Raw genomic sequence first — 26,307 nt, 5'->3', positions numbered from 1 at the left:
AGGGGCACATTAATGAAGCTGTTGGAGAGCTTACTGTATACACATATAGATGGATACACAGATTCATAGATAGACAGATAGATACACATATAGATATGTAGAAACACAGATGAATAGATAGACAGGTGTAGAGACACAAAGATAGAGTGAGTGCTAGCTCGCACATCGGTACGAAGGGTGTGCGTTTGTTCCAACGGTTGATTTACATGAAAATAAAGAACATCCTGAGGAACATACATTGTTGTTGCCCCCACAATGAAAATCCAACGTTCTGAAAGCCTCTCCTGCTTATACATTTGCTCTGTGCATGCCCATCGACAGGACAGAAACCAACACAAACGTGGTGCAAAAACGGATCCTCGTAACTACATGCCGACTAGCATGCTTCCAATTATAAGCAAGGTCATGGAATCCATCATTGCAGCTGACATCAAATCCTTCCTTTTCTCCAATGACCTGATCTCAGATCATCAGTTCAGTTTCAGACCCAGCCATCCTACCTTGGACTTGTTGATTATACCCTCCCAAGAATGGATGGAAGCCCTCAATCTCAGACATGAGGTCAGGGCCATCTCTCTGGACATATCTCAAGCATATACAATCTGGCATCCAGCCTCGACCTCCAAACTCTCTGCTTATGGCATCCGAGGCCAACTCCTCTCATCGATCACAGACTTCCTCCATTCCTGTAGTCAGCATGTAGCTCTTAACGGGATCACCTCATCTCCCTGTTAAGGCTGAAGTGGGCCAAGGCAGTGCCTTGTTCCTCATCTTGATCAATGATCTTTCTGATTCCCTTGAAAATCCTGCTTATCTCTTTGCTGATGATTCTACCCTCTGCCATATTATCTCTCATCCTTCAGATAGGCAGGCAACACCCGCTTCCCTTTCTGAAAACCTTGATAGAATCAGGAGCTTATCCAACACTTGGAATGTGTCTTTCAATCCGACAAATCAAACACACTCACCCTGTCTCTGCGGAGGGACCATCTGGCAAATCCTCCCATCTACTTGCTAAACAAAGCACTTCAAGAGGTGAAGTCAGTCAAATGTTTGGGCCTTACCATCAGCCATGATCATTCTTAGGCAGACCATATCTCCAAGATGGTCTCCAAAGCCAGCACCTGTGGTATAGCCTGCGGGCATGCAGGGCGGGGCATGATGATGGGAGGAGTGGTCGTGGTGGTCATTGTGTCTGCCAGGAATATAAGGAGTGCGCGCCGCCTGAGGCGTCGTAGTGATGCCGTAGTCGCCCGGCTTGTGAGTGTGCGGAGTACGTAATAAAGGAGAGCTGCGGGCAAAGTACGCCCGCGCTCGCGCTTGTGCAACACAGCCCGGCTCGACTGTTCCCCCGCTTGTGTCTGCCTGCTAAGCATCTTCTACACAACACTACAGTTGGCTGACGAGGATCTTCGGATCGGCGTGTGCAGGGCGGCAGCGAATAACCCGTGCGGTTCCAGGCTACGGAGCCAAGGGTCTCGCCAGCACGAGCATGGCAGAAGGTCGGTGCACGGCGCACGAACGCGTGCCCGCCTTCGTCGGAATCGACTTCGGCCACGTCGAGTGGGCAACGGCCGCGCTCAGTGTTCGTTTTATTGAGGCACGACAAATCGGGGGAATGATTTCTGCAAAGCCACGGCTAAAGAATGAGGACACGCGGTTCGGCTCGAACGCGGCGTTGGACGTCGCGCAAGCTCTGAAGAATGTCCGGGGTCTCGATGGTCGGGGCGCAGCAAATGGTCTCGCATCGCACGCGTGTGCCGGTGAAGCGCTGCCGGCGGTTGGCGGGGCGCACGTCGTGATTGCCCAGCGGGACCAGCAGGTTGCGCTTCCGAGGTTCGTGGTGCGAGGGGAGGGGCCCGCCCTTTTGGGTCGGGGCTGGCTGGCGCACCTCGGGTTGGATCTCCAGTTCGTACCTCCAGGTGTGCCGGTGCTCTCTTCGATGTTTTCGTCGAGACCCGAGGGCGAGGTTCTGGCGGCGGGAGCCGCATCGATGCAACGGGAGCGGCCGTTCGTTGCTGCCTGCAACGGTGGTGTGCGGTGCGGAAGCAGCAGGAGCCGTGCCAGCTCGCGCGATGAGCTCTCGCGCGTCGGCTGCGTTCATGGTGCGAGGTGCGCCGGTGTTGTTCGGGCAGCTTCAACGGGCTGCGGTGGGCCCGTGGCGTTAAAGGAAGTCGCGAGTCACAACATCGAGTCAACAACCAAGAGACGGACTCGTGATGTGGGTTATGGGTTGCTGTTCATTGCATATTTGTTTTTCATTGCTCGAGTGATGCGGTTTAACGTTGTTGAAATAAATGCCAACAGTTCCTGTGTGAGAGTGGGTTTGGCGGAGATCAATCGATGGGATTTGTATTATGATCAATGTGATGTGGGGGCTTTGGGAGTGGTGGGGGCGAATAAAGAGGGTTTATTGGCCTCCAGTTGCCCCAGGCCACGGGTAGTTGTTTTGTCAGGTGCTGGGATTTTGCCGAAAGAACGCGCTGTACGGGAAAATGAATTTGCAATGGTTCCAGCGGTATTCCTATTGATTTATGACGAGCCTATGGTTGAAGTGTGGTTTAAATGGAATTGCTACCGTCTAACTGCCGTGTGGGTCTCGGAGATCGACTCGGAGCCAGGACTGGTGCGCTGGTCGGCGTTACCCCCACCTCTGGTTGCGGCAAGGTCAGACGTGCCTGGCGCCGGGGGCGCAGCTCTCTGTGTTCGCTCAAGGCCGTTTAGACGGGCGTTGGCATCTCAACTGATTGTGGTGCGTGGGTTGTTGTGGAGCATTGGTTGCATCCAGCCAGCGGCGCTGTTCAGCGCCCCCAGCCAAGGTCAATCGAGTCTGGCGCTGGCGCCGCGGGTTCCAGACAGCGGGGGTCCGGCCTCGAAAGGTTTATCTGTTTCAGGTCTGGCTGGGGAAGAGGTGCCGCCTTGTGGGCCGGAGGCGTTTGATGGTGCCGGGGGGAGGTTTGCTGCGGGAGGTCGCCGCGACCTCGCCGAGGGCCATGTAAGCATGAGCCGCCTGGGGGCGTTTTCGCTGTGTAGTGCTGCTGTGCTTCTCCAGTAGCTCGTTTCACACGTTGTATGATGTGATGTGCTTTTATACTTCGCTGTTTTCTTTTTTGTACCTTGTCTATACCGTAGTACTTCGTGCTGTTTATGCTTATTATGATGGTGATCATTTAATAATCATAGTTTTAGGAGGGAGGAGTGTGGTATAGCCTGCGGGCATGCAGGGCAGGGCATGATGATGGGAGGAGTGGTCGTGGTGGTCATCGTGTCTGCCAGGAATATAAGGAGTGCGCGCCGCCTGAGGCGTCGTAGTGATGCCGTAGTCGCCCGGCTTGTGAGTGTGCGGAGTACGTAATAAAGGAGAGCTGCGGGCAAAGTACGCCCGCGCTCGCGCTTGTGCAACACAGCCCGGCTCGACTGTTCCCCCGCTCGTGTCTGCCTGCTAAGCATCTTCTACACGACACCACAGCACCAACTGGGCATCCTTTGTTCAAGGTCTTTCCTTGGCCAATCTGACTTTTTGACATCCTACAAGGCCTTCATTCACAACTTGATGGAGTACTGCTCTCTCCTGTGTCTCAGCCTGTTACTCTCACATCGCAGACAGTTTGGCGGCCTATTATCCCGCCTCCTTCTTGGTCTTGCAGCTTCTGTCCTCTCTTGGCGCTTTTCCTCCAATGTTTCTGCAGGATGTACACGGTCTACCAGTATCCTTCGTGTTGAACTTCCAAAATGCAGGCTCACTGCTCACATCCACTCATTTGTTCCTCTTGTCTCTTGCCTGTGGAACCAACTTCACCAATATGAAAAGTCCCATTCTTCCCTGTTCACCACAACTTCAGGTCATCCCCCATCCATACTCATGAACTCTTCTACCCCAAAATGACCCCATTCCTAAGCACTCCTCTTTTCCAGGTAATTGTGATTCCCGTCATTTTGTTTGTTAGTTGGTTTATTCCTTTTCTGTTTCATCCACATTTTCCCCTTCCTCTTCTTGCTGCGTTTCATTTATCTTGCTTACATGTTGTTCACCCCCATGTGTCCTTCAACCACCCTCCTTGATCTCACTCTCACTTCTAGCTCTGTTGTTGGTGTTTCCCCCTTTCAATTTTCCTCCCTTCCATTCTGCTCCAGCTCTTTCATGAGCATCGAAGCCATTGATCATGTCCTGGCTCACACATACACACGCGCGCGCACACACACACACACACACACACACACACACACACACACACACACACACACACACACACACACACACACACACACACACACACACACACACACACACACACACACACACACACACACACATACACACACACACATACACACACACACACACACACACACACACATCAACCTCAACGGCTTGCTTAAGGAAAGGCAATTAGAATGAACAGCTATATTCGTCTCTCCTCACACGCATTACTTGCAGCCTTATCCCAATGGGACCTCCAACCCTCCAACGCCTTTTGCAAGCCCCACCATTCTGCTCATAAAAGGCAACGCATGGCTTTCGTGATGCTTCTGTGCCTCGGCACGGGGAAGGACAGCATGTGGGTGCTGTTGTTATAGCTGCATTTTGCATTCCCACGGTTGTTCAGCACAAAGCAGCAGGGACAGACGAACAGGCTTTTTAGCCTGCAGCAAGAAAAAAAAAAAAACAGTCCTCATAATGGTTGAGCGCACTAAAGGTACTTAAAGACAAAAAGCATGAACGATGTACCTTTCTACCCTCCAATATAACATGACCAGATAAATTTATCAATAAATAAATCACGCACCCCCCCACCCCCCTTGCAAAGTTCCCGAGATTTTCATCCTTTTGATCATTCTTCGTTTTTAAAAAAACAAACCAAACCGTGACATATAACACCCAATCAGGGATCCTCAAAGGCAAGGCTATCTATTGCACATAAAATGCTAAATAAATGAGTTTAGTTTACCTTTTAATGCTGGAATGAGTAATTTAGTCAAAGATAACTCCTTAAAAGGAGAGGGGTGGCACCTGCATCATTATGTGTGTGGGGTGGAGTGGTAAAGAAAGAGAATGTGGGAGGTAGGGGAGAAGAAAGAAAAGAGAAAGGAGGTTGGGAGGATGGGAAGTCAGGAAAGGAAAATTTGGGGGACAGACCAGGGGAAAGGGGAACGGGGGGGGGTGGAGGGTGGGAAGGGGGTGCGGCATTTTTTTAATGCACCATTTCGAACACAAGACGATGAAGATGTCCGCTTGATCTCAGGTGCGTTTGGACATCTTTTCTACACGGTCATTGGTCAGTCAATGCTAATTACCCGGTAAAGGAAGACGGTTAAGAAGATAAACCAAACAGCAAGTACGAGATATAAACAAAGGAAGGAGGGAGAGCTACGGCGTGGGAAGAAGCTTTATGTAGTGGACGTGACGTTTCAACAGCAACACAAAAATGCTGAGCAAACACCATGACAATTAAAAATAGGATAAAACAAAGGTCGTAACCCTGCTTCGGGCATACAAACAACGAATCACGACCACTTACAATCATTCCTACGCTTGGCATTCACTCACAGGAAGCCATTCATTCCATGTTTGCTTGTCATTCACCATGTCCATTCTCCTCCTCCCCCTCCCCCTCCCCTCCACCTCCCACACCCCAACCCTACCCAAGCTATTGTTTACCCCAGTCTACACCCTTCTGTATCGATTCATTGTTCGGAAAGAGGATAATGTTTTTTTCGTTTGTCATTGCCATTCACGAATCAAAAGGCAAAAATTGACGGTCACCCAATTATCAGGAGCAAACAGCGATCCATACGACTGGGTAAAGGCATTGGGCATGACCAATACACTGACCGACGGAGGAAAAGAAAAGAGAAACCACCCGGTATTCAAGTCCGTTTGCCTCAGTGCCACACAATTCGGCTGCGTCAGTGAAGGAGGCCGTACAGTGCCTGGGAAAGCTGCCATGAGCCGAGACGAGTCGATCGAATGGGGCGAGGGAAATTCAATGCCGCAGACCATTTGCATGTTCAAAAGGAAAGCCGGGGTCGAGGGGGCAGCCGCCTTCGGTTCAATTTGCTATTCAGTTGCACTCAATAAAGAAGTGTGTGCGGCGGGAAAGAAAGGGAGGAAAAACGAGGAACGGATAAAGAGGAATGGTGTGTAGTGAACGGTACATGTTTTTTTTTTATCCAAAGACAATCCTGATTTTTGGAAAACACTCAGGAGAAAGGACCGAGAAAGGACCTGAAACATGCTCAACCACCGTCATGAGCAATCACCTCCATTCGATTTAGCCTTGGGAAGACGCCTCTGTGTTCTCATGAAGACAACCTTCCGAACAATGATGTGGCGTCCCACAAGCGAGATGGGCTTCGACTTGCGGTACTTGCTCGATGCATCATACTGGCATTGCACATTAAGATGGTCACACGTACTTTTAACAACGGGTCACAATCATCCCGGTACTGTTAGCAGGAAGACCACGAGGGCACAAGCCACTTATTGGAGTACCAGTGGACATGGATTTTTGTCTTCGACATTTGTACCAAATCAATGTGCAAACTCCACGAGATGACAAAAAAGCAAGTCCCACACTTTCCTTTCGTCTCTAGTGACTGTCAAACCAATGAGTACACCCTTCGTCGGATTGGAGCTGTCGATAGGCATTAGCAAAACAAGCAAGAAAAAAAAATATCAAAACAACATCAGTGTGGATGGAAAAACAAGAAAATCTTCATCAGATAATGGAAAACGGGTCATCAACAACTTGTAAGACCAGTACAGGAAAGACATGTCTTACAACGTGCCAGGTTATCTGCACCGGCGCAGTGCACGAGTGGGAGGGGGGGGGGCAGGGGATTGAGGGGTATTTTGAGCACGTTCCAAGAGCCCCACCCTAATGCCGGCGCATTCCCGTATCGTTTCTGAGCAAACATCACGCAGACACCTCTCTCGGTTATGCTCTTAACTTGACCTTTTCTTGCGGCAGCTTTCAAGAAATCGGAAAAAAAATAAAGGTAAAACGTCCAACGACGACAGCAGGATGCTTTCCTAAATGGTCATTTCCAGGATATTCCTTTGGAAACTTCAGCCAAGAATTGGAAGGAATAGTTCACGACCCACTTTTCTTACTCAAGGACCACAATGGCCCTGCCTGAAGCTGCAGGAGGTGGTGCAAACATTAAACACAGAGCCCAATATGTTTACCGCTGTAGGTCTCACACAAAAAGGGTAACATAACGACATTGATGTAAAAATTATTTGCCTTGGATCACACACCGCTATCGGGCATGCACTTACATCGATGAGGGTCTCTTCTCCCCATGGTGGCTACAGCAACCCAAGGCATGTCTTGGGCCCAGTCTTGTTCCTCGTATACCTAAATGACCTCTCCGATGCACTGGAAAGGCTTCTCTTCCCTTTTACAGTTGACTCCACATTGTGATGGACAGTAACTCCATCCCACTGATGGGCAGACAGCAGCTGCATCATATTTTGCTGTTGTGGTGATCATTAGACATTGGTCTGACATATGGAACATGTCCCTCAATTCTGGAAAATCTCAGTCTCAACCCCTTGCTCCAGAAGGATGGTCAAACCGTACCCAACTATTTCCTTTGCCTTCCACTGGAAGAGGTTCCATCTCTTGAACTGTGAGGTATGTCCATGAGCCATGGTCTCTCATGGTCCAACCATATGGTAAAGCTGGCCTCCAAAGCCAGACGCAGAATTGTGCATCCTCTGTCATTCCAATGCATTTTTTGAAAATCAGAATGACACATTCTTCCACACCTTTGTCTATAGCTCAATGTAGTACTGCTCTCCATTATTGGCTGGGGCCCCAGCATCACATCGGTTTCTCCAGGATGGTGCAGATTATAAAGCTCTGAACATCATTCATATCTCCCGTGTTGAGGCCAGAGCCCAAATTATATTGCTCTCACGTCGCAGAAAGGTCGGTGGCCTCTGTTTCCACCTCTCCTTCGGTCCAGCTCCCTCTGGACCCTTCACCCTCCAAGCCACTCGCGTTCCTCCAGGACCCAGGTGTTCTTCCAGTAACCCCCTCCTAATTAAACTCCCAAAATATAGACTTTTCATACACCTCTGCTCCTTTGGCTACTCTTTTCTCCAATTTGTGGAACTGCCTTCCAGAGAGTTCGATTACACTCTTCCTCCTCATGGTTTCAAGCAAGCGGTCCACCACCATTTTATGTCATCCCTCATACATACCTGTGATCTTTCCTGACCACCTTACACCCCTAATCAGACCCACAAATCCCATCTCTCTTCCTTGAAGTTTACCATGTTTCCTCCACCTTCCCTCCTTTATCCCTGTTTGTTCCTATCCTTGCTATGGTGTCCAACTGTAGCCGCACCGTACCACTGGCAATGTGGATATTTTTTTTTTTTTTACACTTGTCATCTTGCTCCTCCACGAGCCTACATCTTCCATTAAAAAAGAGAGAGACCATAAATGTTTATGCACAACACGATCCAACATCCTTAACGGGGCAAAGAATAACAAGCATCCATCCAATAACTGACAGCTGTGTTTGCACAAACCCCTTTTAAAGAGACTTAGCATAGATAATCATACGTCATCATAACAGCATCACCGTCATTTATCCACCAGGCGGCACTGTTCGGGGGGCAACAAAGGAAATACTCACTGCCAGCAACAATATGGATAACCCAAAGATCTGTCCTCTGGGCCTTTATCTCTTTCAAAGTGAAGGAAAATTCCATTGCAATCCCATGCAAGCAACTGTGGACTTTTTCCCTCAATGAAATAGAAGAGGAAAACAAAGAGGAGTGCAAAGATAGTTTTTCTTCCCTCATTTTTAATATCGTGCATCTCGATCTGGTGCGCTTGCACAAGTACGTCACAGTGCAGAGAAACGATTCAAACAGCAAAGTTAGTGCATAACGGTTGTGGAATGAGAACGGCACTTGATAGAGCGCATGACTTTGCCTGGCTGAACAGTTTACGTCTTGTATCTCACTGATAGGATGGATCTGAATCCGGACCTGAACCAAAATCTAATTGGTTTGTTCTCGTCACCGAACCAACTCATCCACAAAGTTTTCTCAGAATCCGTCCATAACTTTTTGAAATATGCTGCATATCATTTCTGGCCCCATCTCTCAATGGTGAGGAATCACTTAAAAAAAAAAGAAAGAAAGAAAGAAATTCTCAGATCCGGATCTTCACCAAAATCCAATCGTTTTGTCCTCGTCACACACCTAACCTATCCACCAAGTTTCGTCTGAATCGTCCATAACTTTGTGAGATATCATGCTCACAGATGACCAGACAGACAGGGGTGAAATCACAACCTCCATCCACCTTCGGCGATGGAGGTAATAAAAATAAATTATATAATACAAGCACAGAAATCTTGAGCCAGTGACTAGTCATAAAGTTGATCCCATTTCAAATGATCTCTTCGATCGTAATTTTGTCCACAATGGGGCAATGTCCTTGTGTTTTACATATTCCGCACGTGTGATCCTCTACGAGTCTCAGACGCCGTTTAAAGAGAATATGCACATTGTGTGACAACAGAGACCCACCCGTTGATGTCTTCACGGTTCTCTCCACGAATGAAGAATTCGCGGTCAGGAAGCACAATGCACAGCGAGTTGCGTTGCCCCGTGCGGCTCTCGGCTTCCCCAACTTCCAAGCACTGGTTCAGATTGATGGTTCCTTGCGGTAGTGTACTCGTCTGCCAGGGTGAAGGAGAGTGCAGAAAGGTGGAGAGACGGGTGACATTCAAAAAGCCAAAATACTAATCCGACGAATGATAATGCCGTACCTACTTATGTTTGTGTACAAAAATTGAAGAGCTCATGCAACTTCAAAAATAAAAAGGATCTCCCAAAAACTTTCTTAAGAGACGAGAATTTTTTTTTTGCTCAAAACAGCTGTTCCTTAACAACAATCAATGGATGACCCGAGCGATCTCAGGCACTCTCCACGTTTGACTTCAGCCAACCTATTGCTCTCTACAACGTGCAAATGCCTAAAGGTCTTTGTTTGAGGCCTGCAGTGTTTCCCTATCTGTCTGGATCTCTTTAGCTGCTGCTGTTTGAACTGCTCACCAAGAAAACACTGTGCTGCCCTTTCGTTTTTGCATTCCCTGTCCCAAATCACACGACTGGACACCTGCCTATTCATTTGAACAAAAAGACCGAAGTATCGCTACCAGTGCCAACTGTGCTTGGAACTTGCTGCTGCTAAATTAGAGCAACCTCCTTTTCGTATTATCGATTTGTACCGATACAATTTGCACACGTGACGACGTGCTCTACGGACAAAAACATTAAATCCTGGAACTTCATGATACGGGTCAGGTATGATCGTTTGAACGGAAAGGTGTGCGAGTCCTTTGTTCGTCTCTGAGTTCGCGCGACCAGGTCACGGGCAAGGCAGCCAACAGAGACGTAGCGGGGTTCACATCACAGAGGCATCCGACAGCGGGGCAAACAATGGAGTGGAAGCAGAATCGGCCCCTCCTCTCTCAGGGGGAATCTCTCATCTACCACAGCTGGAGTTAAAAATAGTGCGAGAACGTACTCCCTTTAACCAACCACCAACGGCAATTAGCAGAGTGAGAGGGGCGTGGATTTAAAAAGCACAAATTTCGAGATACGACAGTCAACACATGCATTGCAGATGTCCTTTGTTGTACCAGCATATATCGTGCAATACCGGTGGATAGCCAGGCGTCATCTCGGGGGGGGGGGGGTGGAGGGGGTGGAGGGGGTGTTACAGTGCTCGCTGCAATACAGGCTTGGGTAGTTACTCTGCCAAACCAATCTGTCAAACCGCCTCACTCTCACCCTCTCAAGTCTAGCCGCAGCCTTCGGACGCAGCATACGAATCGTTTGAACTGGCGAATGCATTTTGACCACAAACCTCCAAAATTTTGACCCGATGACAGAAGCGCTTACAAAAAGGAACAAAACATCACTTAAGACGTCCAGAAACGAGGAAACATTTACCGTGGTGTGGGAACATGGAGACGAGCACAAAATAATTGCACATTTGAAAAAAAAAAAAAAAAAAACCTGCAAAACGAGCTTTTTCTTTTTATCTGGAGCACCGCAAAATAGATGGGCCGTTTCACGACCGTGGGACTACTGTAACAGGCAATTACGCTTCTCCTGTAACGCGTTGCCATTTTTCCCACTGCACAATCAACCTAACCCTCTTCTTCCCACAACCACCCTTTCCCAAGCGAGCAACCAGCCCCAGACTTTTACACAAAGGACAGCTAAGCCAAAGCTCCATGAACTTGAACATAATGAGCAGTCACCCCTCTAATGCAATGTAAGGGGATGATGGCTACAGTGCGGTCGGTGATGACTAATTAAAAACCCAAACCATACACACCATCACATTAAAGGACAGCAAAAGCAACAAGGAGAATAAGATGCTGATTGTATTCTGCAAACTGTAAACCCGTGTCTTTCTTCCAAGTTCTATGAAGCACGGCACCAACAGACAGCCAACGAGGCCTGATTTGTATCACTGCAGCTGTCTGACTAGGTTGGAATCTGTTTGAAAGCTGAGGTTAAAACCCAGATGCCGGCTGAGCATCCATGCAGCAGAGCCCATCTGCTGCGTCTCTGCAAGCATCGCTCCCGAGCCAGCAAGTAAGGAGCGACTGCCAGGTGTTCTATTGCGTTCCAGGCCAGAGATCGTGACCGCAAAGGCTCCCGCCGGATTCTCACGGATTACAACGTCGACCCGGGTCTCTCGTCGTCTCGATTTAGAATCGGGATTTGGGCAATTTAACAAACACCAACAATGCGATATAAAATGGAGAGAATTACGACAGGGATGGGGGAAGAAGGCAGTCAGTTTTTCAGTGCGAACACCATCTTGCATCATGTGAAATAGGTGTCGACAGAATGAGCAGGTAATTCATTGACTGGTGGATTGCAGCCAGCGGAGAGGGCAAGAAAAGGCTCGCACCTCCCTCCGTCGTGGAAACGATTCGTAGCACTGCACCGCTGCCCGCAGTGTAATGCGAGTCATAAATCCCATGCACTTTGGACTCGGGATTAAATTGGACTGGGCTAAATCATTTTGGGCCATGGCCACGAGCCGGTCAGTCCATCACCGAAGCGCCAGCCACGTCCCGGACAAACAGTCGTGGGTGGCCGAGTCAGGAATGGAGCTCAAGCCGAAATGGTTGTGCGTCTTGCAACAGCACATGGTTTCTGGTTCGTTTTCGACGGCTGTATAACCAATAGCACGTGCTCCAGAAAAGCCCTGCATGGTGGAAATGCAAATTTGAACAAGAAGCAAAAAAAAATAAAAATCACTGTGAACCGTTTTTAAAAAAATGAATGTGCTCCTGTGTATTTTTTTACTGGTATTTCTTTTATATTATTATTGTTGTCCTGTAATCCTGAAGGTATTTATAAAGTGATACAAAACGAAGTTGAGTTCCTGCTGTTAAGAAATGTCCCTCTGTACTCTACAGAATAGGTTTGTGTATTACAATGTGACATGATCAAAATGGGAAATAGCGTCACACAGAAAATTGTTTTGCACTTGGGTCGCAAAAATGCTCGGGAATGCGTCAAGTTTTAAGGCCGAAATAGGAAGTCCTGCAACACCAATGTATGGTACAATGGTTGTTTTCATATTTTGATTTGGTATGTGTGAAGCTGATTAACGATTTAATTTTGATTTCAAAAAGTCAAATTAACTCTGTAATATCCCCCTAAAATATAGGGTGAAGGCAGATGGGTGGGGGGGGGGGGATGGGGTTAGAATGGAGGTCATGAACAAACCACATAGTCCACCTCTGGCAGGGCATTGAGCTACAGGATCAAATGCACCATGTGCCCCTTACCAAAACGATATGTTCGTGATTCAACCAATAAATATATATATATATATATATATATATATATATATATATATATATATATATATATATATATATATATATATATATATATATATATATATATATATATATATATATATATATATATATATACATATATATCTATAATTCCAGCAATCTCTGTGTGTGTCTGTTTGTCTGTCTGTCTGCGACCGCCGTTTCTCGGCGGCCACCGATCCGATCTGATTGAAACTTGCCAGGAATATTGCCGGGGACCCGCGGATGTGCCTTTTCGAGGTTTGATATCGATCGGACGAGCGGTTCCCAAGTTACGGCCATTTTACTGCTTTTTCAGTGTTGAAAAGGTGTATATATGGCAGCTGAAGGTGTCGTTCCACCTTCTCACCTTATCATGCCAATTTTTTCCCAAATTATTAATAACCAGACGATCACCGGTCCGATCGGATTGAAACTTGCCAAGAATATTGCCGGGGACCCGCGGATGTGCCTTTTCGAGGTTTGATATTAATCGGACGAGCGGTTCCCAAGTCACGGCCATTTATCTGTCGACCAATATCTGCGAGAGAGAGAGAGGGACGGGAGAGGGGAAGGGTAAGAGAGAGGAGCGAGAGAGGAGGGGGAGAGAGAAAGGGCGAGACTAGAGAAGAGAGGGGGGCAAGAGAGGGGGGAGAGAGAGGAGGGTGGGAGTGGGGATGAGAGAGAGAGCGAGAGAGGGGGACGGGAGAGGGGGTGTGAGAGGGGGGTGTGAGAGAGGTGGTGGGAGTGGGGGCGAGAGAGAGGGGCGAGAGAGAGAAGGGCGAGAGAGAGGGGGCAAGAGAGGGGCGAGAGAGAGGAGGGAGAGAGGGCGAAAGAGGGGGGTGAGAGAGAGGGAGCGTCACAATTCAAGAGAGGGGGAGAGAGGAGGAGGCGAGAGAGGGGGGTGAGAGTGGGGGCGAGAGAGGAGGGCGAGAGAGAGGGGCGAGAGAGGAGGGGCGAGAGAGAGATCGTCACAATTCTTCTTCATTTTATATTATGTCACAATTGACTCTGGGGATCTGAATATGTTTCCCAGGTGTTTCCCAAGTTATGGCCATTTATGATACGGTTGGTCCGATCTAATTGAAATAATGCCCCAATCCAGTCATCATTTACGCACCTACGGGCCCGTACTAGTAATACTAAAGCTCTCATCGGACAACGAAAAAAATTATAAAAAAAAATCAATTCCCGATTCAGCAAAGTACTCTTCGGGAGAATTTGATCAAAGCAAACAACCTCAGTGGTATAGTTCGCTGGAGCTATCTCTTTTATTTTTTTTTAAATGATTTTTTTATCAACCGCTGCAACAACGGGAACCCAACGGGTTCACGGGTCGTCTAGTATATTACTAAAACTCTCATCTTGTATGTATGTATGTATGTTGGGTGGTCGCTAGACTACCCTTAGTCTCAGGTATTCCGTCTGTCTGTATGTCTGTTGGGTGGTCACTAGAGTACCCTTATTTTCACTTTTTCCATCTGTCTGTATGTTTGTTTATACGTTAGTATGTAATGGACAGCTCTGGAGGCCAGAGGAGTCAACCGATTTTGATGAAACTTGACAGGTAGGTTCATACCAGGATCTAGTTCTATGCTTTTGAGCACCGTTGCTATGGACACCACCGTTGCCTAGCAACGGGACTTTGAATTTTTTGAAAGATCCTAAAAAAATTTTTTTTTTCGAAAATCAAAAATCGGCTTCCAGACTTTCATGCGCAGTATAATCAACCTCTGTCAAAAATTTTCAGCCCGATCCGTCAAAAACTATGACTAGTATGCAATTATGTTGCGACCACCCGTGTCGCTTACCGGCTTGTCTGTTTGTTTGTATGTAATAGACAGCTCTGGAGGCCAGAGGAGTCAACCGATTTTGATGAAACTTGACTGGTAGGTTCATACCAGGATCTAGTTGTATGCTTTTGAGCACTATGGACGCCACCGTTGCCGAGCAACAGGACTTTGAAATTTTTGAAAAAAATCTGGAAATTTTTTTTTCTGAAAATCAAAAATCGGTTCCGCGCTTTTATGCGCACTATAATCAACCTCTTTGTCAAAAAATTTCAGCCCGATCCGTCAAAAACTATATGACGAGTATGCAATTATATTACTATATGCTTTCACCCAAATGTTCGCATTGTGATTCCCTAACGCAGGGTTGGGGAATCGAACACAAATGATGAATGGACAGTTGCTCGTCATGTTCTTATATGGAAAAACGAACGGCAAAAATGCCATCTGATGTGTTCTCTTATCTACATCTATCTATAATTCCAGCAATGTGTGTGTGTGTGTGTGTGTGTGTGTGTGTGTGTGTGTGTGTGTGTGTGTGTGTGTGTGTGTGTGTGTGTGTGTGTGTGTGTGTGTGTGTGTGTGTGTGTGTGTGTGTGTGTGTGTGTGTGACCGCTGTTTCTCGCCAACCACTGGTCCGATCTAATTGAAACTTGCCAGGTATATTGCTGGGGACCTGAGGATGTGCCTTTTCAAGGTTTGATATTAATCGGACAAGGGCTTCCCAAGTTATGGCCATTTATTTACCAAACCAATGACAAGACACATTGTTGCTTGGGCGTGGCCGATGGGGAAGGGAAGCTCAGCCGCATTCGCCATTACAGGTTACAACGTACGGACTTCCAGATATTGATGACTTCGTGTATTCTAATAATTTCTCGATTTCTTATGCGCATTTATAGATAAACACAATGCCCCAAGTTATGATCATTTTCATGTTAGACGGTGCATAAATTTCGGTAACATCAGGAGTGTTGGTATGCTCCGAACCAGGAAGTAAATTATTTTTCCCTCTCTTCTCTTCTTTTTTATTTTTCCTTGCCACGACATTGCGAAAAGGTAAAATACTTTGGCGCTAATTGAATAATTGGGTATTAAAACTAAATTGCGAATAATCTGCGAACTTCCGGGTCACGCACATCCGGGCACGCGAGAGCGAAGAAACAGCCTGTGTGGTTGTTTGTTGCTCACGGTTTGAATATTTATTTATTAATTTTTTTATTATTATTATTTTTTTTACGGGCACGTACTAGTATTTCAAATCCGCCTTAGTCGAGCGACCACCCATGTCACCTACCGGCTTGTATATATGTATGTACGTACGTATGTATGTATGTATGTATGTATGTATGTATATATATATATATATATATATATATATATATATATAATACATGTATGTATGTATATATATATATATTGTTGCGGGCCAGGATCCTGTGGCGAGAACGACCTCTAGGTGGGGGAAGTTACGTCATCTCCCATCAGACTCCCGGAATTGTAGGCCGTCGCTCATGGATAATTCCGTGACGTGGTGGGTCGCTGAACCGACCGTGCACGCCACTACTTCAACCGCGTGGCGTAGGGTCTTTTTGTCGAAAATCAATTTACCTAAATAACCACACGGTTTCGACTACCGGGGAACCACGCCCTCGGTACACCCTGCCCAAACTGGGTCATGCTACAATCTCCGGATCGGATGCAGCCGAGAGGAACTACCAAGGACGTACAGGCAAGAATGAACAGATTATTTGGAATAAAGACCCGGCTAAACTCAGATCCGAACCATGCTGGACCAATGAAGGAAAAGACAAAAACGAACTGGGAACATTTCTTCAATAATTTATCGACAATCAACTTACAATAGAAGGACACAGAGCAGACTTACGTGGGAATAAAACAGGCAAGATTTACAATGATCAAATAAAAACACTTTTTTTTTTTTTTTTTTTTTTGTATACCTTGGTCGAGGCTCGTATGAGAGCTAACACACAACTCACAGCTTGTTGAAGGAGAAGATGGAGAAGAGAAGATGGACAACTCACAACTGTGGAAGGGAGAGGGATGGGGATGGGACGGGGAACATGGCGAGGAGAAGATGGACATTACAGGGACTTTCAGGAAGGAAAGCAGGAGAATTGAAGGAAGTGGGCTTGGGTGGATTATCGGGGGTAGAAAAGATCGAGGATTTGGATGGGGGAAGATAAGAGGTGGTGGTGAACAGCTGTTTTGAAAGCCTGGAGGGAAGAATGGGAAAGAATAGAGTGAGGAAGTTTATTCCAAAGGCGGGAAAAAAGAGGAATAAAAGAGTGAAGATGAGCAGTGATTCGTGATTTGGTAGTTTTACCAGAAGGGGGTTGTTGGCGGACCTTGAGCGCCCTGTGGAAATGTGGTTGGGACAAATCGCAGAGAGAGAAGGGTGGGCAAGGCTGGAGAGGAGTCGGTAGAAGACAGAAAGACCACCGACCAACCTGCGGTGATTGAGTGAGAGGCCCAAAGACTCAGCTTCATTGCGGGAGATGCCAATGATCTTAAAAGCCCTGGTTTCGACAGCGTGAAGTCGAGAAAGGTGGGAGGCAGGAGCACCAGCCCAGAGGGGAGAGCAGTACTCCATCAGGCTACGGACAAAAGCTTTGTAAGTAGTCAGGAGCTCAAGAGGGCCGAGGAAGGACTTTGCACGACGGAGGATTCCCAGTCGGCGACTGGCTTTTGAGGCAAGGTTGGAAATGTGACTTTCCCAGGAAAGGTCATGGCAGATAGTGAGACCCAGAAGCTTGAAAGAAAAGACTTCTTCCAGAGGATTGTTGAGAAAGTGGATGGGGGGGTTTTGTAAACGGTCCTTTCGAAGAGACATTGTGAGAGTGTGAGATTTGTGTGGATTGAAAGACATGTTCCACGTGTTGGACCAGTTTGTGATTTTATCCAGATCTGCAGTGAGCGAAGAAGCTGCTGCTTGCCGGTCTGAGGGATGACAGATGGTACGGCAGAGGGTGGAGTCATCGGCAAAGAGAAATAGAGGATTTTCCAGAGAGTCCGAGAGATCATTGATGAAAACCAGAAAAAGAACAGGGCCCAGAACGCTACCTTGAGGAACTCCAGCCTGCACAGGAAGAGGGGATGAAAGAACTCCATTTAGGGCCACACGTTGACTGCGACAGGAGAGGAAGTCTGCGAGCCATGAGTGGAGATGGCCTTGAATACCATGGGAAGAGAGTTTGGTGAGTAGGGCAGGGTGCCAGACTGTGTCAAAAGCACGTGATATGTCCAGGGATACGGCTCGGATTTCCTGTCTGGCATTGAGGACCTCCATCCATTGATGGGAGAGCAGTAGCAGCATATCCAGGGTAGAGTGACCTGGTCTGAAACCAAATTGATGATTGGAAATCAAGCCATTGGAGAAGAGGAAGGATTTCATGTCTGAAGCGATGATGGATTCCATAACCTTGCTGATGATTGGGAGAAGGCTGATTGGTCTGTAGTTACAGGGATCTGTTTTTGCACCTTTTTTATGCAGGGCAGTGATGTTAGCAGATTTCCAAGCAGATGGCAGATGACCTTGGGAAAATGAGAGGGTGAATAGAACAGAGAGAGGATGAGCAAGAGCAGAAGAGCAGGCTTTGAGGACACGTGGGCTGATGCCGTCTGGACCGGTTGCAGAATCTGACTCGAGGTTTGAAAGCAAGCTCTCCACCTTGTCAGGAGAAAAGGATACAGAGTCCAGGGACAGTTGGGTGCGACTGGGTAAAGTGGGTAGAGATAGTGATGGGTTTGGGACACAAGATTTAGCTGCAAACACCGAGTTTAGACATTCAGCTTTATCACGTGTGGAATCAGCAGTGCGGCCATTTGAGGTAAGGGAGGGGATGGAGGGGGAACATACACCAGAAACAGATTTGATTAAATGCCACCAGGATTTTGAGGAGGGAGAGAGGTTTGAGAGTTCAGACTTGAGATGAGAAAGATGTTGTTTTCTGGCTCTCCTGAGGGTAGATACACACTTGTTCCGAGCTTTGTGGAAAGAACTGAGAATGCCCTCAGTTGGGTTTGCTTTCCATGAGGCAAAGGCAAGTTGTTTCAGGACAACTGCCTCGCCACAAGCTTCAGTAAACCAAGGGCGGGAGGAAGGGTAAGACAACTGAACACGAGAGGGGATAAATCTGTGCATGAGGGAGAGCAAGTTTCTTTGAAAGAATTCCCAGGATGAGTTGATGTTTGAGAAAGTAGTGATAGGAGACCAGTCTGTAAGTTTGATGGCTGCTCGGAGACCCTGCCAGTCGGCTTGAGTGAAATGCCAGACTCGACGGCGGTGAGGTGGTTCTCTGATAACAGCCAGAGAGATGTCCACTTTAACAAGGGCGTGGTCAGAAGAACCAATTGGAGCGAAGGAAGAGCAGCAGATAGGGTCAGGGAAATTTGTCAAAATCAGATCCAGAAGAGATGGAGTACCATTGGTTGAGATCCGGGTCGGGAAGTTGACCGATTGAGTCAGTCCCAATGAGTCACAGAAAGCTTTTGCTGATGTCCCATGGCAGGTGAGAGAGGTACCCACACCTAGCCAACTGGCGTGATGACAATTGAAGTCGCCACATAAGAGGAAGAGAGAGTTTGGATGAGAAGATAGAAGATGGTCCATGTTTTCGGAGAGTGAGGTGTAGATGGAGTCATCACTGTTCGGTGGACGGTACAGTACACATATAAACATGAGGTGGGAGTGGAGGGGAAGCCGAAGCCAGAGGTATTCCTGGGGGTGTGGGGGAGTGAGAGCAGTGCAGGGAGAGTGAGGAATAGACTTATGCAATTCGACTTAAAGACGGCGCCACACACTCAGATGAAAACAAACCCAGATGTATGGCAGCCAGAGAGGGAGGTGAGCTGAGGTCGCAGTTCTTTCAGGTATCTGAATGTTGGAGGGAAGGGATGCTCCGTGGTGCGGCAGCTGTCAATGGTTGTGCGGCTCGGTCCACGGCCGCACACATGGAGACCGTGTCTGTGAAGGAGCCCGGGTCAAGTAGAGCGGAGTACGAGGCGGGGATCAGGGCTGCAGACAGGACCCAACGAGAGACCCAGTCATGGTCGGGTCGAGGTCTTTCCAGCTCTCTCGTACTCAAAAAGAACGACCCCGAGAGCACAACCACTCTACGACCTTCCTCCTTTCTTTCGCTACCAGCCGACGAACTGTCTCACTCCAACGCTCTTTGCTCTCAGGGTTGCTTTGTAATTTATAGATCTCAATCAGCGGGGAGGGGCCTTGGTGAAGCTGACGTCACTGTCCGCCCTGATTGGCCAGGGCTTCCATGGGGTCCGCCCCTTCTGGGCGGAGTTCCGGCCATGCTGGGAAGCCCGCCCACTCCACGCGTGTCTGGACTCAACAAAAAGGTACTGCACAAATACTTTGCCTTGGAAGGTGAGAGGAAGGTACTGTGGTTCAAAATAAAAGGGGAGAAATGACTTATAAACCCAACTAAAAGCCATCGCAACGCACCCCAGTATCTTCCCACTGCACACAAGGTAGGAATCTATCGACACATATACTTAATGGAATAACTAACTTCGGGACAACTGTATGTTCGTATGCATACGGTTCCTAGAACCGTAACAATATATATATATATATATATATATATATATATATATATATATATATATATATATATATATATATATATATATATATATATCTTCTTCTTCTTCTTCTTTCAACTGCTCCCATTAGGGGTCGCCACAGCGGATCATCCGTATGATCAGCATAGTGATTTGGCACGTTTTACGCCGGATGCCCTTTCTGACGCAACCCTGGTCGCCTCTTACGACACAGGGATATGGTACACCTATTTTAACCAGGGTATACACCGGCCCAGTACACTGGTACTCACTTCGCCGACCTCGGAAGGATGACAAGCTGAGTCAAGCCCCTGGTGTATTAATTCAGTGGCCCAACGGGGCTTGAACTCAGGACCTTTTGGATCCCAAGCCGCTGCCCTAACCACTGCGCCAACTCCAGGCATATATATAATATATTATATATATATATATATATATATATATATATATATATATATATAATATAATAAATATAATATATATATATATATATATATATATATATATATATATCGAAATGGAGACGGTTGATCCGCTGTGGCGACCCCTAACGGGAGCAAGCCGAAAGAGGAAGAAGAAGAAAAGATATATATATATATATATATATATATATATATATATATATATATATATATATATATATATATATATACATATATATATATATATACATACATACAGTGGGGAGAACAAGTATTTGATACACTGCTGAACTAGTGTATCAAACCAGTCTTCCAGCATAATTTTGCAGGTTTTGCAACTTACAAAGCACGCAGAGGTCTGTAGTTTTTATCACAGGTACACTTCAACTGTGAAAGACGGAATCTAAAACAAAAATCCTGAAAAATCACATTGTATGATTTTAAAATAATTAATTTGCATTTTATTGCATGAAATAAGTATTTGATCACCTTCCAACCAGTAAGAATTCTGGCTCTCACAGACCTGTTAGTTTTGTCTTTAAGAAGCCCTCCCATTCTCCACTCATTACCTGTATTAACTACACCTGTTTGAACTCGTTATCTGCATAAAAGACAGCTGTCCACACTCAATCAATCAGACTCCAACCTCTCCACAATGGGCAAGACCAAAGAGCTGTCTAAGGACATCAGGGACAAAATTGTAGACTTGCACAAGGCTGGGATGGGCTACAGGACAATAGGCAAGCAGCTTGGTGAGAAGGAAACAACTGTTGGCGCAATTATTCGAAAATGGAAGAAGTTCAAGATAACAGTCAATCTCCCTCGGTCTGGGGCTCCATGCAAGATCTCACCTCATGGAGCCTCAATGATCATGAGAAATGTGAGGGATCAGCCCAGAACTACACGGCAGGACCTGGTCAATGACCTGAAGAGAGCTGGGACCACAGTATCAAAGAAAACCATAAGTAACACACGACGCCGTCATGGATTAAAATCCTGCAGCGCAAGCAAGGTCCCTCTGCTGAAGCCAGCGCATGTCCAGGCCCGTCTGAAGTTTGCCAATGACCATCTGGATGATCCAGAGGAGGAATGGGAGAACGTCATGTGGTCTGATGAGAACAAAATAGAGCTTTTTGGTTTAACCTCCACTCGCCGTGTTTGGAGGAAGAAGAAGGATGAGTACAACCCCAAGAACACCATCCCAACCGTGAAGCATGGAGGTGGAAACATCATTCTTTGGGGATGCTTTTCTGCAAAGGGGACAGGACGACTGCACCGTATTGAGGGGAGGATGGATGGGACCATGTATTGCGAGATCTTGGCCAACAACCTCCTTCCCTCCACAAGAGCATTGAAGATGGGGCATGGCTGGGTCTTCCAGCATGACAACGACCTGAAACACACAGCCAGGGCAACTAGGGAGTGGCTCTGTAAGAAGCATCTCAAGGTCCTGGAGTGGCCTAGCCAGTCTCCAGACCTGAACCCAATAGAAAATCTTTGGAGGGAGCTGAAAGTCTGTGTTGCCCAGCGACAGCCCCGAAACCTGAAGGATCTGGAGAAGATCTGTTTGGAGGAGTGGGCCAAAATCCCTGCTGCAGTCTGTGCAAACCTGGTTAAGAACTATAGGAAACGTCTGATCTCTGTAATTGCAAACTAAGGTTTCTGTACCAAATATTAAGTTCTGTTTTTCTGATGCATCAAATACTTATTTCATGCAATAAAATGCAAATTAATTATTTAAAAATCATACAATGTGATTTTCAGGATTTTTGTTTTAGATTCCGTCTTTCACAGTTGAAGTGTACCTCTGAAAAAAATTACAGACCTCTACATGCTTTGTAAGTGGGAAAACCTGCAAAATCGGCAGTGAATCAACTACTTGTTCTCCCCACTGTATATATAAATGTATATGTATATGTATATATAAATGTATATACCACCTCTGGCAGGGCATTGGGCTTCAGGATCAAATGCATCATGTGCCCTTTCCCAAAACGATATGTTCGTGATTCAACTAAATATATATATATATATATACATATATATATATATATATATATATATATATATATATATATATATATATATATATATATATATATATATATATATATATATATATATATGCGATACCCAAGCACATGCAGAGGATAGCAGTACAACATAGCTGGTGGCAGACGACAGACCGTACACGGGGCATGACAAAAATACGCATTGTGCAAAATGCAAGTGGTGCTATGGAACGCCAAGACTTCCCAAACATTGTCGGCATGTCCGCTAAGTGCCACAGCAATTTCACAGGGATCGTGTGACGGCGAGCTGAGTTTTTAGTGTGCAAGCTTGGTATTATATATATATATATATATATATATATATATATATATATATATATATATATATATATATATATATATATATATATATATATATATATATATATATATATATATATAGTTACGAATTTGGAATTCGATTGCACACAACATACAGGTTCCTTTGGTCAGCTATGTCGATAAGTGCTTGTTCTCTAGATGGCTCACCTTCCATTGTTTAAATGTTCAGAAATCGATTAGATGCGCTGCGGATCAATTTCATAGGGAATGAAACAATGGAGACGTCCCTCCCCCTCTTCTGCGAAGAGGAAGAAGAACCCTTCCGTCCCGTGATTCATGATGTCAACAACTCCCTCCCACCCGTGGTTGAGCGGGGGATGGATCACGAGTGCATGAGTCACGCCGGGCGCGGGGGAGGGGGGGCGAAGAAGGATAAGGATGAGATCCTTTCTTTGTTCTTGATTAGTAAGCTTTTTGCTTCGACAGAGAGTCGTCGTTCAGCAGACCTTCGGGTCCTGTTTGGCTTGGGTTGGGGTTGAGGCCTTCAGAAGCTTTTTGCTTCTGCAGAGGAGTTGTTCAGCAGAGCTTCGGGTCCTGCTTGGCTCGGTAGGCTTTTTGCTTCGAGCTGCTTTGTTTTGGAAGAAAGTTGAGCCGGTTGCTCGGCTCGAGCTGCGAATGGTGGCTTCTTCTTCTTCTTGGTTCGTAGAGCTCTTTTTTTTCTCCATTTGGTTCCCGGCTTGGTGCAACTCATCGGCCTCTTCTTGGAGGTGGTTCCTCGGGGAAGCGGCGCATCGACGGGAAGGATCGGCACCTCGTCTCACCAGCACGTGTTGAGAAGCGCGGGAGGATTCGCGGGAGCTCGAGAAGGATCGCGGCTTATGGCGATTGGATCCAGCTCGCTCTCGCTGGAGCCCGGGTCCGAACAACTTGAAGACCACATGAGGTGGAGAGGTTCGAGATCGGTTCTGGGTTTCAGCTCACCTGTCCTCCGAGCTGAAGCCCGTTATTAAAGGCCTCAGCCACCATTTCTTGGGTGTGTGTGCGTACGTGTGTCCGTGGGCCCGTCTAATAAGTCGGAAATTAAGTGCTTTGTGTGCTGTAAATGTTTGCATCGCATTTCGTGTCGTCGTAATAGTTCTGTTCTTACGTGCTTCCCTGGTTCCCCATTATTATTAATAAATACCCCAATTGCTAAATGTTTTCAGCTCGTCGCGTCGATTCTTTCATTGACTGAGCATTTTGTGTGTTGGGAGTTAGAAAGCCGTTGGTTTGTCATAAAAGGGGGACATTTGGACCGACGGTTCTCGGCGATTAAGCCGCTCGGGATCGCGCACGGGACAGGCTCGCCTCGGCGGTTTGTTCCGTACGTGTTCGGTCGAGAGTGGAATACCCCGTTAGTTGGATCACGTGGGTATTTAGGTAAATTGAAGATTAGCAATCAACCCTACCCCACGTGATCTGCCCATTGGCGTATTTCGGTTCTTGTACAAGGACCCGTCGACTCGGACATATCCGGGCGGCGATCTATATTCCAGGTGATCGGTCGGGCCGACACGACTTGCGGCTCTGTTCAGAGCGGTTGGTTCACGGCCGACCCCCGGCCCGTAAATACATATATAATATATATATATATATATTTATATATATATATATATATATATATATATATATATATGTATATATATATATAAATATATATATATATATATATGTATATATATAAATATATATATATATATATAAATATATAAATATATATATAAATATATATATATATATATATGTATATATATAAATATATATATAGATAAATATATATATATATATGTATATATATATAAATATATATATATATATATATATATATATATATATATATAAATATATATATATATATATATATATATAAATATATATATATATATGTATATGTTGGCGCAGCCTGGTGTTGGCGCAGTGGTTAGGGCAGCGGCTTGGGATCCAAAAGGTCCCGAGTTCAAGCCCCGTTGGGCCACTGAATTAATACACCAGGGGGTTGACTCAGCCTGTCATCCTTCCGAGGTCGGCGAAATGAGTACCAGTATACTGGGCCGGTGTATACCCTGGTTAAAATTGGTGTACCATATCCCTGTGTTGTAAGAGGCGACCAGGGTTGCGTCAGGAAGGGCATCCGGCGTAAAACATGTGCCAAATCACGATGCGGATCATACGGATGATCCGCTGTGGCGACCCCTAACGGGAGCAGCCGAAAGAAGAAGATATATATAAATATATATATATATATATATATATATATATATATATATATATATGTGTATACACACACACACACACACACACACACACACACACACACACACACACACACACACACACACACACACACACACACACACACTACTAAAACTCTCATCGGTCAACGAAAAAAATTATTACAAAATAAACATACAAACACATACACATGCATAAATACAAACACATGTACGTATATATACACATGCAAACAGTATGTATGTGTGTATACATATATATATATATATATATATATATATATATATATATATATATATATATACATATACATATATATATACATACACATATATACAAACATATGACCGGGCGTAGTGGCGTGCGCCTGTAATCCGGCTACTCGGAGGCTTAGGTTGGAGGATCGCTTGAGGACGGGTGCTCTGCGCTGGGCCACGCTATGAGAGGGTGTAGGGCAGCCTGGAATCATGGCGAAACCCAATCCTTCTCCTTGCGTCGTAAGAGGCGACCAGGGTTGTGTCAGGAAGGGCATCCGGCGTAAAACCTATGCCAAATCAGTATGCGGATCATAACGGATGATCCGATGTGGCGACCCCTAACGGGAGCAGCCGAAAGACGAACAACAACAACATATACAAACATACATGAGGCCCCACGAGGAGTGATGTAAGTGACATTTTTTAATGATATGATGATGATAGGCTCGGATGATAGGGTAAGGGTTAAATAGTGCTATATGGCATTAACTCCAAAATGGCCGATGTGTCCTTTACATCACTCCTCCTCGTGGCGCCTCATATATACATACATATATACACACCTCTCCTCCATCTCACTCTCCTCCCCCGCAACCAAAGCCTCCTCCCCTCCCTCCCTCCTTAACAGTGTGGACCTCAAACATCTGGGGCCTTCGCTCCAACCTGACTGATCTCGCCACACAGGTTGCTACTTACAAAACAGACATAATCAGCCAAACAGAAACTTTCCTCCTTTAAGACTTCTCTG

General features: G+C 46.2%; 1 protein-coding gene across 6 annotated transcripts in view; it reads right to left on the bottom strand.

The window, feature by feature from the left end:
* Positions 1 to 26,307, bottom strand: part of LOC147010111 (myosin phosphatase Rho-interacting protein-like) — a 198,760-nt gene that overhangs the window by 52,349 nt on the left and 120,104 nt on the right. For all 6 annotated transcript variants that reach the window (XM_085862250.1, XM_085862249.1, XM_085862247.1 and 3 more), the window contains one exon: positions 9,557 to 9,708. In XM_085862250.1, coding sequence (XP_085718376.1) covers positions 9,557 to 9,708 — 152 coding nt within the window. The remainder of the gene's footprint in view (positions 1 to 9,556; positions 9,709 to 26,307) is intronic.

The sequence above is a fragment of the Eptatretus burgeri genome, chromosome 17 (assembly GCF_056783735.1).
Source record: "Eptatretus burgeri isolate ZD-2024b chromosome 17, Ebu_testis_v1, whole genome shotgun sequence".
NCBI classification, from domain to species: Eukaryota; Metazoa; Chordata; class Myxini; order Myxiniformes; family Myxinidae; genus Eptatretus; species Eptatretus burgeri.
This window is presented reverse-complemented; position numbering and strand designations above follow the sequence as displayed.